Raw genomic sequence first — 13,839 nt, 5'->3', positions numbered from 1 at the left:
GCGAAAAATTGGTAGCGTGGGGTATTCCACCTTGTTTATTAGCCATAATTTTACATCTTTATTCGGATACTAGAGTGATAATTCAGCTACATGGGCATAGCAGGGTTACAGACTAGATGCCAACTACTAGGGGAGTGAAGCAAGGCTGCATTTTGGCCCCCAAACTTATTGGTTTAGATTTGACTAACTTCGACAAGGTAAATTGTGTTGTGTGTCAGGTGAAATATGGCAGTTTGAAAGTAGGTTGGTTGGGCTATGCCAATGATTCGTTAATCCTCGATTTTACTCCACATGGCTTACAGATTAAACTAAATGCTTTAGGCAACTTTTCAAAGGAAAACGTCCCGAGAATCAACATAAATGAAACAAAATCTAGGGTTTTCAACCCCTCTGGGAAAATCAGTAAGAAGCATGTTTAGTGGCTGAATGGCAGTCAACTTAAACAAGTGTTTATTCACAAATATTTGGGAGAGCTGATAGATGATAAATTACAGTGGGCAAAGTGTTGTGAAAATGTAATTCTATGCAGCAAGCCACATTATTAGTAAATTCATCAGACGGCAAGAAGGGTTCTCTCCACACAGGATATTGTTATAGAACTCAAAAATTGCATGTGTCATCCATTATGGAATGGAGGTATGGGTTGACAAACACTGAAAGAGATTAGAGATCCTGGAATGGAAAACTGTAAAATTATTCAGATTAGCCAAATCATTACCACTGGCCTACTTGTGTTTGAAATTTGGTTTTATGGGTTCTGAGATAACCCGTCAAACATTAAAATGGAAAGTTAAAAACATCTGCAAGATCTATGGTAATGAGGTTAACATAGTAAATCTGGATACTAAGGTGAATAGTGCCAGTTGCGTTCAATGTATATCAATGCATTTCCCACTAGCTACACATTAGGATATTATTTTAGAATTCCATTTAATGATGCCCAGTCCCTTGAAATAGTGGGGGCCAGATTAAATATCCCCCACTCTGATAGATTGTGCCTACTGTTTGGGAACCATTGTATAGAATCAATTGAACCTTCGTTACTATGTTGCGTGAGTTTAGATTCTATTTGTGGGAACATTTGGAGAAAGTATGACAAGTGTGACTTATGGATGATAATTATCTTTATTCTATTTATTATATGGTGAAACTGTCTAATGCATTTATGCACATTTTAGATGTTTCAACTGAAGGAATATCTTTTTTAATTGGACTTGTTTTAATCTTCATCTATTTTGCGATTTGACAACTAGTTTTCATCTTGATTTTTTGGAAAACTCCTGTCTCATATGACTCCCAGACCTGCTCTATAGTCAAGACGGTCTACACATCCTAAGAGGGGAGCTCAACCTAAATCTGGAAACTGAGAAGCTGCTCCCTGTGCTGTGCGACATGGAGGGGCATCATTGTGGCTCTGCCTGATGGCCATAAGCAGCATCAGAGTTAGCCCACCAGAGTTGAAGTCCTTTATCTCCTCCTCATTGCCAGCAGGCTCTTTTTGGGTCAGTTGAAGATTGCTCACTGCTAGTTGCATCCTATCTTCTTCTCCAGCATCCTGGGTGTCCTGCAGAAGTCTTCCTATGTGGGGAACCTGAAGTCATGCTACAGGGAAAATCTGTAACCATATGATCTGAAATAGAGATGGGAACCATTTCAACCAGACCCAATTCCCAACTCCAAAACCCACTGCTGCACATACGACCCCCAAGACCTTTGTTTTTACGAATGCCTCGTACAGTTCGCCCAGCTCAGAGGACGATGGTTCAATGAGTGAGCCCAACTCGAGGAAACTACCATGGGGCACTGGAAGAAGTAGAGGCAATGGTAATAATAGACAGACAACAGTTCCAATGTATTTATTTTTTAGACAGGGACATGATGATGTGGGATTACAAACCTAGACACACACGAAGCAAGACAGCCTATTGATTAACTTGTCTTCATATATACCAACTAAAGAGGAAATGGCTGTATTGGACAAAGGGTTCAGGTTTGTTGCCACTTCAATTTATGACAGCTTTAATTCCCGTCTCAAAAATGCAACATTTTCAGAAGATTCACCTAAAACAATACTTTAAAGATAATCCTTTCAAGATGGAATCAAGCAATAGTGGCCTCCATAACCCATCGAACATTTGCCCCCCCTGTAGCCAGCCACAGTCCGGAATCAATTGTATTTGAGTGGAGGGTACTATCCAAACTTAATCTATTAGAGAAGACTAATAAAGATAGTCTCCCAGAATTGCTCCAGGTTGCAATGACAAGCTATTTTCACACAAGAACACCACATCTACAGTCATAAGGAGCCATTGTACTCCTGGACCGTTTAGACTATATCACAGAGTGTGACAGACAACTAGCAGAGACAACTTTCTACAAAATTGCTAGATGGTGACCCCACCATCCGTCTTAAATCACTTACAGCAAATAAAGTAGAAAAAGCAAGGGAGCAGAATTGGATAACCAAAAAGGAAGCAGAATATCTGGTGAAGATTGATCCCAGCAATCCAAAATTCTACATAAAATGCATAAAACCTTGGTTTATCCACCTGGGAGACCCACAGTTTCAGATACTAACTCAGTGTTGGAACCGATGGCAAAGTTTGCTAATCACTTTCTCAAAGAGTATGTGAAGGGCATGGTGACATATGTACAAGATTCCATCAGTGTTATCAATTTAATTGAGAATATTTCGTTCAACGATGAACATGATATATTGGTGACTCTTGATATAGTCTCCTTATATACGAAGATCCTCCAAATGGCTACCCTGGAGATGAGAGGAACTGTTACTCAATACAAGGAAGTGGGTTTGACACCAAATTCTTTTATACTGTGGTGCACAACTATGTCATTGATAGAGAACTACTTCATGTTCAACAAAGATCTGCGGCACACCATGGGGTCAGCAGTGACACCTACATTAGCCAACCTCTATGTTGATTGTGTTGAAAAGAGTAGGATTTTCAATAACACCAAACCGTTTCTACATCAGACCTTTTGGAAGAAGTACATCGATGATGTGCTGATGATCCTGCACGGAGAAGAAAAAGACCTACTATCCTTCTTTGATTGGTTGAATGAGATCATCCAGTTTTTAAAAGTTCACTATTGCTCATAGTAAAACCCAGATTGATTTATCTTTGTGCACACAGATAGGAACATTCTGGAGGTTAAACCATTCCATAAATCCACATATCGAAACTCACTGCTCATGTACGATAGCTTCCATCCTAAAGCCTTAAGAGATCATTTGCCCTTTGGGCAGTTCTTAAGGCTTAAACGGAACAATCAGCAAGAATGTTTTTTTGAAAGAATCAGACATTGAGCGATAATTTAATTTGCAGAGGGTACCCGAGAAAAGTTGTGAAACAATCATTAAATCGGGCATCAAATAATCATTGTGGAGCCCTGTTGGAATACAAGAGGAAAATGCCAACAGATGAAGCAGACCGTTTAGTTTTCGTTAGCACTTACAAAGCCTTATCTAACTAAATTAATACGCTTGTTAAAAGAAATTGGCACATCCTTTCTACAAAGTACAAATGCGGTTCCGATCCGCAGATGTGCCTTCAAGAGAGGGAAAAGTCTGAAATAATGACTGACCACCAACAATATCTTTAATGCATTCACTCAACAGCTCACCTTTATGGAACAATGGGTCCTAAAAAAAATAAATAAACTCAGACGGACATGCCCCATATGGCATGTGTAGATGTTGCCCACAGACCCTTAGACCTTAAAGTGTAGACCTTGGTCTACCGAAGGCATGGTAACAGAATGGGCTTACAAATTGCAACACCAGTGGGGTAGTTTATACCATTTGGTGTCTCTGCCGGAAGATATACATAGGGAAAACAGAACAAAAAATCTAAATCAGAATCAATGAGCATAAAAGCTGCATTAGAAATAAAATGAGGACCGGCCCTATGGTTGGACATTTTGTCTCCAATGACCACAGATGTGATCAACTCATTTGGTCAGTACTGAAAATTAGTCTGTACTACCAACAATACCAATACAGAAAAAAAAAACACTAATGAGGGAAGAGATGAGGCTGATTTTCTTTTTTTTTACTAAAAGCCTTCTCACTGGTCTTAATGAGCAGCTAGATTGGCATATTGATACCAGCTGAATTAGAAGGCTAAATTTTTTGATCACTGAAATTTATGGAATCATGATATTATGGTGGCTACCGAGTTTGTCACTCTCGTCAGTTTTGAAGGAAAATTGAAATTAAGAACCCTTGGGGCATTATATTAATTGTAGAAGACGATCTACAGCCTTTCTGTTACTTCAGAAATGAGTGTAGTTCCTCTCTTTAAAATACGGCTACAATTCACTGGCTAGCATATAAGCTGCTCTAGTAGTGGCTTAATTATAATGCTTATTGTTGAAGGCATTTAAAGATGTCTGCCGTGGATTTCATCTGATCAGCAGAACATGTGTTGATAGAGGAAGGACTACTATTTAATGGGCATCAGTATGTCCACTAAGGTTCAGTGGAGAGAATCATTACGAGTCTCGGTGCTGACGAAAATTCTGCTAAGAATACTAAAGGGGAGTGCTCCCGATGGTTGGGATTTACGCGGAATTACTGTTATATATGAAGGCCGTGATGAAGGCGGTTTATGAATTCAGTGGCTTATCGTCACTGGCGGCCTGAATTCTTGTAGCAGAAGTGTAGAACAGTCTCGAGACCAATGTTTTGGGATTATACGTGTTGGAGAGCACAGCAGCAACACCAATATCGAGACCAGTGTTTTGGGATTATACGTGTTGGAGAGCACAGCAGCAACACCAATATCGTAACTACGTTGAACAGTAGTAATTACGAATTACCCCCGTGGGGTTGCATTATATGATGCGGTTCAGCTATTAGGTACAAGTAAAGTTTCATGACACTCCATCACTGACGGAGAATGAGTGTTGCTCAAAATGAACATAACGAGAAATCTGAACGGCTGCCTGCATATGAAGAGAGGGTTTGCAGCTCAGGAGGTTTATTACTGAGGAGTAGTCATTTCACGAGTGTTAGCCATTTAAACAATCTATTGGTTAAACCCCATGCTTGATGAGATTATGTATAACGAACTTGACTGATTCCAGGCTTGCGAGTGGCAGTCTAAATTTGTGTTTACACTTACAGCTTTGATGAAGCTGTAGTGGAATCGAGCCCAGAAGAGAGTATCCATTATCTTTTCTGAGAGAGGTGGGGGCTACTGAGACTGTTTTTTCACCCCAGGAGCCCTAACATTAAGTAAGCATTTTCTAATATGACATTAGTGATGCTATATTGCAGAGGTTATACTGACCTGATGGGATTGGATAATTAGATTGACAGATGTCTTATTCCCCTGCATCTGTAGGACTGGCTGAATAAAGATATATACCTGTGAAGGTTGATTACCTTCATGCTTGGGTGTGTATACGCTGAACCTCATGGGATTTGAAAAAATGAATACAATTTCACCTGTGGTGATTAAGGTGTAAGTATCTGTTCCGAAGAGATTATCTTATAACATGTTTAGTCATCGTGTGGCATTTATTAAACAGAACTGCCCTCGTAAACTTCCCCAGTACTTTCTTCTTCTTGCTTTTTTTCCTGTTTTGTCCCTTTATGGTCCTTCTTGTCTCTTGTTTTTTTTGACACAGTCCCAGCCTAATGAGGAAATTGATATTCCTGCTAAATTGCCTTAATTGATTAATTGTCAATAGGGTAAGTGTGAGTCTCTTCTACTTGGTCGAATTTGTCTTGATCTGTACGTGACTCATTATGTCACGTCTAGTAACTTGAACTATGAATGATACAAGTTCAGTAATGATGTGCATCTCTATGTGTAGGTGAACTCAAGGAGCAATACTACCAATGAATAATTGTTATCAAGTGTCATACCAGCAAGACCCCCAATGCTATTAAACCCCTGAAGAATTTCCATATAGCAGAAAACTTTGGTTTAATGGAAAGAAACATGTTGTTATCTTATGGGTCCTATTTAGTGTGACCTGGCTATATACACCAGCTAGACTTTGTTAGTTAGGTAGCCATTACATTTAACAGTTTTCAATTGTGTTACTTTTTTGTTATTTTTCCTCTCTTTTTCATAGTGGGAAATAGATTAATCTGATTATTGGTATCATTTATGTTTGATTTAATTTTTAGGTATGTTATACACTTGTTGAGGTGTGTCCAGTTTATTTTCTTTGAATGTTTGATTTAGTTGAGGGTAGTTTTGTCTGATATGCGTATCACTCATGAATTGCTTTGGTGAATTTGAGTTTTTTTACTGTTTAAATTGAGATTTCGATGTCGGTTATACATATTTCTTATTGTTATTGTTATTTTGCATTTATATAGCGCCTTATATACCATTGGTATGGTCTGAAGGCGCTGGTAGATTGAACGGCCTTGGGAACCGAAGTTCAGATCAGTAGAGGGAGTAGAGAGAGTCAAAGGTGCGTGTGGGCACCATGTATGTGTGCAGCTTGTGCGGTATTCATGTAATAGCTGCTTCTTAGCGGTAGGTGTGGTGGTTGAGGGGTCAGGAGTATATGTTCGTTCTGGCAGGATTTATCCAGTCCGGATGTGGCTGCGTTAGGCCTGAGGAGAACGCCTGGCTGGGGGTGTGTAACCAGCAGTGTTTACATAGAGTGATGTGGAGTATGTGACGGATGTTGGTATGTGAACAGTTATACCGAATGGTGTCATAGTATCTCTGTGTTCTAGTTGAGTGGTGGTGTAAAGGAGAGAGTAAGTATATGGTGGGTTATATGGTCATTCAAATGTTTTCTAAAATGTTCTAAAGAGGCTATTGTGAACACTTCTAAATTCTACTTTCTCAGAGAGGCTATTGGGGACACTTCTAAATTCAACTTTCACAGAGAGGCTATTGGGCACATTTCTAAATTCTACTTTCACAGAGAGGCTATTGGGCACACTTCTAAATTCGACTTTTCACAGAGGCTATTGAGGACACTTCTAAATTCAACTTTCCACAGAGGCTATTGGGCACACTTCTAAATTCGACTTTCACAGAGGCTATTGGGCACACTTCCAAATTCAACTTTCCACAGAGGCTATTGGGCACACTTCTAAATTCAACTTTCACAGGGGCTATTGGGCAACTTGGCTATTGGGCACACTTCTAAATTCAACTTTCTCAGAGAGGCTATTGTATCAATACCAGACTGTGCAGGAAGGAAAGAACCAGAAGACAGGCATTCTCCGTCTACACTCCTAGACTCTGAAAGCTCTTCCCCATCAACATCAGACTTGCCTATCACTTCTACAATTTACAAAAGAGCTCAATACCTTCATCTTTAAGGAATGGCTCCTCCACACCATCTAGGTCCACACATCCTGCACGCCCCACCCTACCTGACACTCCATGATCTGCTCCCCGCTGTCCCCACCCTGGTTGCTTGTAGATCTCTTGTGGCAAATTGTCCACCCTCGCCCCCCTGATCCCCTAGTTCCCTGCTCCTTTTTTCTCAGCTTCTCTCACCGTGTTCTTCCCCCTATGATTGCAAAGCGTTATGTTGCTTCCTGAAGTCAGGTCTGCGTTCAATAAATACCCTAAAAATGATGAGATGTCTTAAAGTAGCACCCCTGCACATCTCGCTCTTTAACAACTAAATTCTTCAAAGTATTTCACTGCTGTACATGTGGTTTCAAAATAGGACAAGTGAAAAAATAAAGTACTGTGCACTGCCATTCTTCAGGAGTAGAGAGCAACCAGCAAGAGAAAAAATATAAAAAGGGATATCCAAGGAATTACTGAAAATCTAGCCCAATTCTGCAGGACTCCTCCTCTAGCTCTCCAGGTCATCTATTAATGTGGCAGCATGGCTAGAGAATATGTTCCCACACTCACTACAAAGAGTGGTGATGTGAGGAGTGATAAAAGCAGCAACAATCCGCACAGCTCACGGCAGGGCAGGGGAGGTGTTAGGGGGGGTTGAGAAAAAGGCCAGTCAAGCCCTTCCTGTATTAGACGGCTTACACTTGCATATGCTGAAGACTACCACTGACACTACTTTAAAGGTACAACACAACTGGCTGAACTTACATTATTTTGAACTGTTTGATGCTCCACAGTGGATTTCAGTTCAAGGGCTTCTTTCTCCATTGAGGAAATCTGTGCCTCTTTCTCTTGAATTCTAAGAAGGAACACCATGAATGTGAATTATTATCCTCTTCTCACCACAAGTGGAATTATTTGACAAAGATTAGGCCAAAACAGCAGTACCTCCCGAACTCCATTTACCTGGTTTGCAGCTGAACAATTTCCTCGTGTTGTGCTGCCTGCAGAAAATAAAGATGTGGCGAGTTATAAGGTGCACAATAAAAACAGCACAAATGAAACATTACAAATTAAACACTCCATATGGATCTACAAGGTAATGGGCACTTACGCCTAGCCAAGCTAACAAGATAAGTGAGCTAAGCAGTAAGACAAACTTCATGAGCTAGTGGTGGAGTAATGGAACAGTGAGACACAGAGCACTCTACACAAAGTCATAAAAATACTATATTAGGCTAGGAAAGCTAAGCTGTAAAAGTTGCAACTATTTATTTTTGGTATTGCAAATTGACACTTTGTCCAAGGTGCTGTACAAGGTACAAAAGTACAAAAAGGCATATGCAAACTGGCATGAATGCATGAGGAAGAAAGGCCTTTACCAAATGATCGGATCAAATAATCAAAGAGATGAATGACTATAAACATGATAAAGCGTTCCGGTATACACAAGAGGGCTACATCCCTAACCAACAACATGACGGAGCCCAGAGAACAGCTAAGAAAAATGTCCGTTTTGCTAATACATCCTATAGCTCACACAGTTCAGAGGAGGATGGCTTTCAACAAGATTCTAATTACAGATTCCAAAGACGCGGTCCAGGTCGAGGTAGGGGCAACGGTAACAATAGACGAAGAGCTCAGAACTTCCGTTCCACACAATGAGGACGGGGTCCCTCTACTGGTTTTTTAGACCAGGACGTGCCAACATGGGACTACGAACCCAGGGTGACAAGGAGCAACACAGCTTACTAATTAACCTCTCCATGTACATACCCACTAACGTGGAGACATCAGTGCTTGAAAAGGGGTTTGGTTTTGTACCCACTGCCATTTATGATAAGTTTAATACACGTCTTGAAGTACACAACCTTTTCAGAAAAATACATCTGAAACAATATTTCAAGGAGAACGCGTTTGATTTGGAACAGGTTAATAGTGGACTCCACAACCCTTCCACTTTCTGTCCTCCGAGCTCCAGCCATAGCCCCGAGTCTGTGGTCTTTGAACGGAGAGTCAAGTCAGAATTAGATAAGTTAGACGCCACAGCTATGACACGTACCTATCAGAATTGCTCCCATTTACAACGTCTAGCCATTAATGGCCTTAAAAACAACAATAAATCAGTTGTTATTCGCAGTGCTGATAAATGGGGTGCCATTGTTTTACTTGATCGCATTGACTATATATCTGAATGTGATAAGACAGTTGGCTGATACTAGTTTCTACAAACCTTTGAGTATCGATCCTACGACCTGCCTTAAAGCCATAATTACAACGAAGGTAGAGAAGGCAAGGGATAGGAAATGGATTACTAACAAAGAGGCGGCATACTTGGTCAAAAGTGACCCGAGAGTCCCCGAATTTTATATTTTACCTAAGGTTCATAAGACTTTGGTTAATCCACCCGGAAGACCAATAGTTTCAGGTACCAATTCTCTTCTAGAACCTCTGGCCAAGTTTGCGGATTCCTTCTTAAAAGGTTATGTGCCAAAGATGCAATCATTCATACAAGATTCTACCAGTGTTATTAATCTTATTGAAAATGTTCCTTTCAACAGCAGTGAAGTGAATATTGGTGACTTTAGATATAGTCTCCTTATATACCAAGATCCCACAATCATCTACTCTAGATATGATTGAAGAATTGCTGTTGTCCACACACACATCTGGCATCACTCCAAATTCTTTTATACTTTGGTGTACTGCACTAGCCCTCACGGAGAATTATTTTAAATTCAACAATATTTTTTTCCAACAGATCCATGGGACAGCCATGGGCTCAGCTGTGGCCCCTACCCTAGCTAATCTGTATGTGAACTCAGTAGAACTTCAAAGTATCTGTAGTGAGACTAACATTTTCCGTCGGCACCAGACTTTATGGAAAAGGTATATTGATGACATGCTTATGATCTGGCATGGAGACGAACACCAACTGTTGGCCTTTTTTGATTGGCTCAATGGCATCAATCCTTTTCTGCAGTTCACGATTCATCATGACAGACACAAAATTCATTTTTTTGAAGTGAATACCAGCAACAACACATTACAGGTTAAACCGTTTCATAAACCCACTGACCGTAACTCTTTATTAAGGTATGACAGTTTCCATCCTAAAACACTCCGTGACAATCTTCCTTTTGGCCAATTTTTGAGGCTGAAGAGGAACAGTACCAATCCCGAAACATTCCGGGAAGAAGCGGCTATTTTAAGTGAGAATCTCATCCAAAGAAGTTACCCTCGCAAAATTGTAAAACGTTCTCTTAAAAGGGCTTCTAACAACCATCGACAAGCCCTTTTAGAGTATAAGAACAAATCTTCTGCATCAGATCCTGACAGTTTGGTGTTTGTGAGTACTTACAGTCCTATGTCACACAAGATTGTGAGTATAGTCAGGAAGAACTGGCATCTTTTATCTAAGGGCGAAAACCCTATTCCGGCACCCAGATGTGCGTTGAAACGCGGACGTAACCTCAACGAACTTGTAACCAGGAATGACATCAGCAACCAGTCCGAACCACAACTTACCATCACTGAACAATGGGGTCTAACTAGACCAAGAGATCATGCCCCGTGTGGCACTTGCAAATGTTGTTCATCGACTAAACGTACCACATCTGTGGATATAGGTCTTGCAACAACTTGGCAACAAGATTCCTTCACCAATTGCAATACCAATGGAGTGATATATGCCATTTGGTGTTCTTGTCCTAAATTGTATATTGGACAAACTGAACGTAAAGTGAAGACCCGTATCACTGAACACAAGAGCTGTATCAGGAATAAAAACATTACAGCTCCCATGGTCGGTCACTTTCTGTTGAACAACCATGACTGTGAAGATCTAGAATGGACAATTTTAAAGAAGATACGCACTGCAAATGGCGGCAATACAAGCAGAAGTATCTTGGCGAAAGAGGAAATGAGGTTAATATTTTTAACTAAAAGCCACTTGATTGGTCTGAATGAACAACTAGACCTTATACTGTGAATCTAGTTCTGTGGTTATTACATTACAACAGGCACCACTCTTTTTCACCGTTCCCCCGTGCTCCATTGTTTATTCCGGAAGCGTATAACTAATTTTTTGGTTTATTCCGAATTCCTTCTGGTTCACTTTAGCATGCCATGAAACGGTTTAGTTTATTCCATTATGTTACCAGAATATGTTTCGTACACTGATTTTTACTTTCCGTGTCTTTCTATCATCCTTTTTACAATATACCACTGCGTTTGGTTTCACCTTTTCGTAATGGCCGCCCGCATTTCATTTCTACTAGTTGTTCTATTCGTTTGATACCAGGATGCTGTGCGGTTTGTATTGAGCAGGCGCATCGAGGTTTACTAGTCCCTCTTTTATTTCCGAGATGTTGTTTTCACTCGCAGAATGGACGGGAGTCGAACGCTAGCTTTCGGTAAGTACGTGATCTCAGACCAGCGGTAGAGCACACGGGTACGCTTAACATACTTACGGTGTTAGACGTGTTATGCACTCTTCTTGCACAGTTGCATCATGGGGACTAGGGCACATATTTGCTCGTTTTGTTTTTTTACTACCTCGATACACGTCATATGGTCCATATTCCACACGGGCTAATGAGTCTTGCCGCTTTCATGGTGTTGAGACATTTTCTTTCCCATAGCATGCGTTTCACTATTGCTTGCATTATTTTGACACTCTTCGTTACGTTAGGTGCATATACCTTTGCTGGCGACATGTTGCGCATGATGCAACGTCTTGATGATTTTTTTAATTTTTCAATCTAGTGATGGCATTTTTTGCCATGGATTTATCTACTTATTAGGCACAATGAACAGCCGGATTGGATATACGTCTATAGCAGCATCTTTCTCCCGTATGAATTTCCCATAATTATGGGATTGGACACATTACGGTTCCACTTTAAACCACGCCTTTGCTGATACTGATTTAGCTAGTAAGTGTTTTTGGTCTTCATCATTTTTTCATCCGTTACTGATGATATTCGAGTGTTACCATTCTCTGGTTTCAATATGATGCTTGGTACTAGTTTGTGGCATTTTACTTGGACATCATATATATCTAATACCTGCAATCCTTTTGTTTGTTGTTGTGCTCTCTTCCCTTGTAGGGTGAGCCTTTCCAGGAATTGGGCTTGGTGTTGCAGTGCGCGGTTTAACACTATACGACTGACTCACTGTTTTGCACAGTTGAATCCGGATCACAGCATAGTAAGTCCCATTCGATGGAATTTCTACTCTGCTGTGATTACTACACAGATTCGTGGTACTTTTTCAGACGTTTCTATGCCTGTTTTTTCTCAGTTTATAGCATCTTTCTGACATTCCCCTCTCCCTTACCCATGTCCATGGGGATTTGTTACATTAGTAGATCGATTTTCACTTTCAATGTGCTACTTGTGTTCGGATTGTATTATTTTGAATACAATCGAAGCAATTCCCTTCCATCCTATGCGGTTTGGTATTATTAGATTGCGTTTGATTTGTGGTGCATTTGAACCTGATGGTCTTCCAACATGTTCCAGACCATTCATGGGATATTTTTAATTGTTTTTCGCTCTCTTACAATGTACATTGGGCTGGAACTGTATTGATTTAGTTTCCATGCCCTGTTGGTCTGCTCATTCTTTGCATTTGACCACTTATAGGTGAATTTTCTCTCAATATGGTCATTTGATCTTGCATTTACGCCCATTGACTGAGCGTTATAGATGCATTTACTGAACCTATTGAATTGATTGATATGAGAACAGTAATTGTTACTCCTTTGTTTAGGTGCTAGGTCAAGACTGGTATACACAGAGTTGTGTAACTGCCCAGTACCATTCACCACTGAAGACTTCAGACCTCAGCTTACCCTGATGAATTTCCACTCAATTATTTCAATCATGAAGATGGAAACATGTCGGTTCTTTGATTGGTCTTTCTCTGTGTTGATCCTATTGTCAATTAATATGACATACTAAGGTCTCCTATTTCCGGACACTATCTTCTAGTATCACAGTACCTGTTACTGACCAGAATTCATTTATGGTGCTAGAATATTTTGTATAAGTTGTTTGCTGATGTTGATGCACTTCTTGTGTATTTTTGAGATCATTACTGTTTTTGAAGTATGCACTTTAGTTTTGTATGAGTTTAGTATGAATGGAGTGATTGGTGATGTGATTGGCTCTGGTTGTGTTGCACATTATTTCGAGTGAATATCATTTGATATTTATGTATCAGTATGTTTTGAATTGTATTTTATTATCTCAATGTTTTTGATATATTATAAGATTTTATAATCCTTATGGTATATTTTATCCAATTATTAAATCTATTTTCTATTTTGTAGAGGATGTGAATTGAATCCTTTCACCTCCCAGCTTGCGGTGTGTTTTATGTATATTTAGCTGTATTAGCAACCGTATATGTCTAAACTTTATCCAGTCTTGTCCCTTTACCTATACTAGGTTCCATATCCCGGCCTTTGGTAGATTTCTTGCTTGGAGTCCCTCCCTTTTTTTTGTGAAGAAAGAACATGAGACAGCCAAAA

The 13,839-nt window shown here is 40.0% G+C and overlaps 1 protein-coding gene across 10 annotated transcripts in view; it reads right to left on the bottom strand.

Annotated features, from left to right (window-relative positions):
* RRBP1 (ribosome binding protein 1) overlaps window positions 1–13,839 on the bottom strand; it is a 441,849-nt gene that overhangs the window by 210,971 nt on the left and 217,039 nt on the right. For 9 of the 10 annotated variants that reach the window (XM_069607556.1, XM_069607549.1, XM_069607553.1 and 6 more), the window contains exons 12-13: window positions 8,268–8,305; window positions 8,070–8,160 (exon numbers count right to left, since the gene is read on the bottom strand). The exons of the other annotated variant lie outside the window; for it this stretch is intronic. In XM_069607556.1, the coding sequence (XP_069463657.1) occupies window positions 8,070–8,160; window positions 8,268–8,305 (129 nt within the window). The remainder of the gene's footprint in view (window positions 1–8,069; window positions 8,161–8,267; window positions 8,306–13,839) is intronic. 10 annotated transcript variants of the gene reach the window in all.

This window comes from Ambystoma mexicanum, chromosome 4q, assembly GCF_040938575.1.
Source record: "Ambystoma mexicanum isolate Mex_15411 chromosome 4q, UKY_AmexF1_1, whole genome shotgun sequence".
Classification (NCBI taxonomy): Eukaryota; Metazoa; Chordata; class Amphibia; order Caudata; family Ambystomatidae; genus Ambystoma; species Ambystoma mexicanum.
Note: the sequence above shows the minus strand (reverse complement) of the source record. Positions and strands in the feature narration are given on the sequence as shown.